The sequence below is a fragment of the Gavialis gangeticus genome, unplaced genomic scaffold (genome assembly GCF_001723915.1).
Source record: "Gavialis gangeticus isolate Ggan-Ray unplaced genomic scaffold, GavGan_comp1, whole genome shotgun sequence".
NCBI lineage: Eukaryota > Metazoa > Chordata > Crocodylia > Gavialidae > Gavialis > Gavialis gangeticus.
In genome coordinates, this window is record NW_017728995.1 from 24,521,776 (window position 1) to 24,526,367 (window position 4,592).

General features: G+C 39.6%; 1 protein-coding gene across 4 annotated transcripts in view; it reads left to right on the forward strand.

Annotated features, from left to right (window-relative positions):
- MFN1 (mitofusin 1) overlaps positions 1 to 4,592 on the forward strand; it is a 45,115-nt gene that overhangs the window by 11,398 nt on the left and 29,125 nt on the right. For all 4 annotated transcript variants that reach the window (XM_019503334.1, XM_019503336.1, XM_019503335.1 and 1 more), the window contains 2 exons: positions 1,393 to 1,517; positions 3,832 to 3,940. In XM_019503334.1, coding sequence (XP_019358879.1) covers positions 1,393 to 1,517; positions 3,832 to 3,940 — 234 coding nt within the window. The remainder of the gene's footprint in view (positions 1 to 1,392; positions 1,518 to 3,831; positions 3,941 to 4,592) is intronic.

Here is a 4,592-nt window from a genome sequence, read left to right on the forward strand (position 1 = left end):
TGAGAAGAAGAGTGTCAAGGTAGATTTTTTTTTTTTGTGGTTAAGAAGCTGGTGCTGGGAAAAAGTAATATTATAAGGACCATTTCTATTAGGTACAATATTTCATGCACTTCTTAAGTTTTAATGGGAAATATAAACGTATCTTTCTTTGTAAAATAGTTCCTCTGGTACTGAATAATTAAATAAAAGTAAAAGAGAGCCCACAGCATTTTCCTAGGTTTCTCCTATGCTTAAGCTATACATAGAGTGTACATGTACACTGTGATTTGTTTGTATAGTCGCATAACTTTTGGTCCTTCTTTTTAATGCTCTAGGGCCAGGTACAGACATTACGGGTGTTTATGCACCTGCTCTGGGAGTAGGGGGCTGGGGAGGCACTTTAACTAGAGTGGCTCTGCTACTCTTATTAAAGTACCTGGAGCATCATGTGTATCAGCTTCCCCATGCTGAAAAATGGCTGTGGGAGCACTAACTAAAGCTTGTTGAACAAGCTTTAAAGCACCTTACCATCATTTTTCAGTGTGTGGAAGCAATACACATGGTGCTGGAGTCTGCTGGAATGCAGTAATTACCATGCTCCAGCAGACTCAATTAATCAAGTTGACTCCAACACACTATAATTACAGGGTGCCAGAGCAGCCTCGCTGCATGTGTATAGGCGCCCTACATTTGTACTGGTATAAGTGATCAGAAACCAGTTTATACCTGTAACAGGACAGAAGTACAACACATAGAACTGATCTATACCCGTAACACAACAGAAGTTTGGCATACATAGACTGGTTTAAAAATGGAAGAACCTGGTCTAAGATTTAACCCTCCCCTCCATCAAAGGGCAAATGTGTTCTGTTCAGTACTGATCTAAATGACGCTGCTTACAGAAAACCGAGTCGCTTGCAGAAAACTGAGTCACTTAGATTCTGCCTCAGGCTTTTTGAATATCTGTACCTACCCTGGAAGGCTAACTTTCTTGCAAAAACTTACAGGAGGAATATGCCTCTGTCTACCTAAACTTACTTAGCTTATTTAAATGCTTATTTTACTCCTTTTAAAGCAAGTGCAGTACTACACTCAATTGTAACCTTGAATTAGGAATACCACTGTTTGGCTCCAAAGAGCCAGACAGTCTTGTCCTTTTTTCCAAGGACAGAAAATGACTATTCTTCAAAGGCGAGGGACTATGGAAAAACTTGGGTGGAAAAAACATTTTAAGAAATTCACAGTTTTTAAGTTGTGAGTTCAAATCTTGTACTGGTGTCCTATTTGAGGACTGTGTAAGGCTAGTAAGAGAGTCTTACTTCTGCAAAAATTCTGGTTTCTGTGTGGTGAGGGTTTTGTGTTAAGCTGTCATGCTGTATACCTACAAGGTGTTTTTTTTCTGATTCTTTGCAGACTGTTAATCAGCTTGCCCATGCACTTCATATGGATAAAGACTTGAAAGCTGGCTGCTTGGTCCATGTCTTTTGGCCCAAGTCAAAGTGTGCCCTCCTGAGAGATGACTTGGTTTTGGTGGACAGGTATAACTATTGCTTTATTAAACCAGTTAACTGAGTTTTCCAAATTAACCGTTCCATACTAGTCAGGTAACTGAAATCTGGTTTAAATGCTGTAATAATGCTCTGTTTTTATTTTTTGTCTTTGGTGGGTTGCAAAATTGTTTAAGAGTGTTTTTGTGCTTGAACTCTGTTCTATTGTAGATGCTTTCTGTCTGCCATCATCACCATGCTACTGTGCATATTTTGGCATGGTTACAGTTGGAACAACTCTGAATCCCGTGACTCAGTTCAGAATGGGTCCAGCATTTGACTAAGTTAAACTTCTACTTTAGTAGTATGAAAATATACTTAAGGTCATACTAACACCTGTAACACTTTCTCCTCCCTGTTAACCTCTCATTCTATGAACCCCTTCATTCTGACCACTTGAAATGTAGGCTTTTGGGGCTCATGATGCAAAGGTCTTTTTGGTAAAAACTTCAGTGCCATTAGTACAGTGCTCTAGAAGTAGCTAAAACGCCAAAACTTTATCAAGTCCCTGCTTGTGCTATGTTCATATCAAATGCACTTTTTATGGAGTTACAGATGCACAAAAATTCATAGAATCAGAGAAATTGTGGAATGTGTTTCTTCAAACTTATCAAATACATAAGAATATTCCAGCTGTGCTTTAGTGTTAGCCACTGTTTTTTTACATCAGCTCTTAAGTGGTTCGTAGAAACTAAAGCCTGCTTTGTTCTTACAAGTAATTTTATAAATACAACCTTCTTACTTGGCAAAACAGGCATGTTTATAGTGCAGGTTACTCACTACCATGATATAAATAGTACTTGTACTCGTGCATCTGATCCTACACCCTTGAAATCAGTGGGAGCAAATCCCTGTCTTCACTAGGTAAACAATACAGAGCAGCTCAATTGACAGAGTAATCTTGCTTCTATCTTTCTTATGCACATCACCAACAAACATTGCATTTAGCTGTACAATCATACTTGACCATGGTGACACCTAGGCAACTCACTGAATAAATTGTATGGTGGCCTTGGGGGCATTATTGAAGACACTAGGATTGCACAGGTATAATCTGGGTCATGACTTGACCTTCGGATTCTAGTTTGTCAGCTTCTCTAATCTGTTCTGGGACTGGAGGCTGAGGAAAATCATTTCTTTCCTGGTAAAGTGAGCACATTTGAAGTGGAAATGATTGAGACATAATGAAGAGTTTCACAATGCTCTTTTCTTTTGGTTTTTTTTCTCATTAGAACTGCACTTCCAAGTGTTCTTGTTTCCAAAGAAATTAAAGAACTCCATAGACTTACCCAGGCAAAACTTTATTGAAATCTAGTTATTTCTTTGAGGTTTTGCCTTGAAGTCAAAGAAATACTCACTCTCAAGTGTCCTATGGTGTATGCAAAATTCCATAACCTAGCTGAAAAATTGAAACTCTTTTGAAGAAAAATTGATCGTATATTTTTGGTTTAGATGTGAAACTTCAGCAGTTTATATCTGTTGAAACTTTTGACGTTCTTTCACTAGCTCTAGATGTCCAGAATTTGTTTAAGGGTCTCCCTTTTTTCAGTTGTTCAAGCATTAAAAAAAAATATTCTGATGAAGTTTGGCCAGCGATGCTGGGGAATCTTGAAAATTGTTCAGCCATGTATCCTTCACAATCCCTATGCCTCTCCCAGGCCATTTGTGTCATGTCTGCTTACAAACTCTGTAGAGCCCTTAGTATATGCAAAAGGCAGCTCTGATAGCTAAATCATTTCTTGGCAAGAAAGAAGCTTTCATTTTATCTAAGATAAGATGTTCTATGATTCCATTAATGCAAAAGTAAAGTCATAAATGTAAGAACTTTATGGGGCAAAACATTCCGTCATTAGAGATGGCTTGATAAAAGTTGTGATGTTAATGCTATGCTGTAGTAACAACACGGATGTCTGGTGTCTTCTAGCCATAAAAGGCATTTCCTGTACTGTCCTATTAAAGTGTTGCTTCCCTTATTTAGAGGGATCTTTCATAAGGATGAAAGTGTAACTGAGTATTGTTCAGCCTCTAGACCCTCTGCTGACATAGTGCTAGTTTTGTTGGTGGCTTTTTCTGTTGTGGACACAGATCTGTTGGAAACTGACTTGTGAAATGAGCTGGCAGTCTTGTAAGTGACTGATGGTAGTTGCTTTCTCATGACCAAGTAGGCTTAGTTCAAGCAAGCAGCCTAGACTTCATGTTCCGTTACCTAGGCCCTGACATACTCAGTCCTCTTGCTGTTTTTAAGAAAAAAGAGTTTTGCTTTGCTCGATAGTAATAATAATAAATATGTTTTTCCCCCCAACAGCCCTGGCACAGATGTCACTACAGAGCTAGACAGCTGGATTGACAAATTCTGCTTAGATGCTGACGTGTTTGTCTTGGTTGCTAATTCAGAATCAACTCTAATGAATACAGTAAGATACTGCTTTGTTAATTTTGAGTTAAATATTAATTTAAATACACAACAGTTTATTTGAAAAGTCCATTGGTTTGTAGGTGTGTCAACATGGCAGGCTTAGCAATTAATCTAGCTAGGTTTGTATATTAGTATTTTAATTACGGTACAGGTCAATGAAAAAATGTGGCACAACAGAGTGCTGGGGTCTTGTTCACTGCTTTACTGATGATTTGCCATCTGATTTGGAGCAAGTAACTCATCCTGTCTGCCTTGGACTCCTCCCTGAAGCTATAATAATGCTTTTCCAGCTATGTGAGTGACTTGAAACTCCACTGAAACAGAAGAGGGGCTAATACTATTATCAAGGAAATAAGCTGCACAAAAGTGCCTGAGAGAGGTTTCTTATCAGATTCTTATCTGGTACCAATATAAAGGAAATTTGCTGTGTTGGATATCAGCCCGATAAATGCCCCTGGTGCACACAGCCGCAGCACGGAGCAGAGCTGGCAGCGTGGAGAGCTGCCTCCAGCTGGTGAGTGGGAAAGGGAGGAGGAAGAGAAGGCATGGGGGGCGCAGATCATCACCCCTATGGTGAGGGAAGGATGGGGCAGGGGCAGGCGCTGCCCAGGTGGGGTGGGGGTGTGAGTTGGAGGCATGGCTAGTGGGGG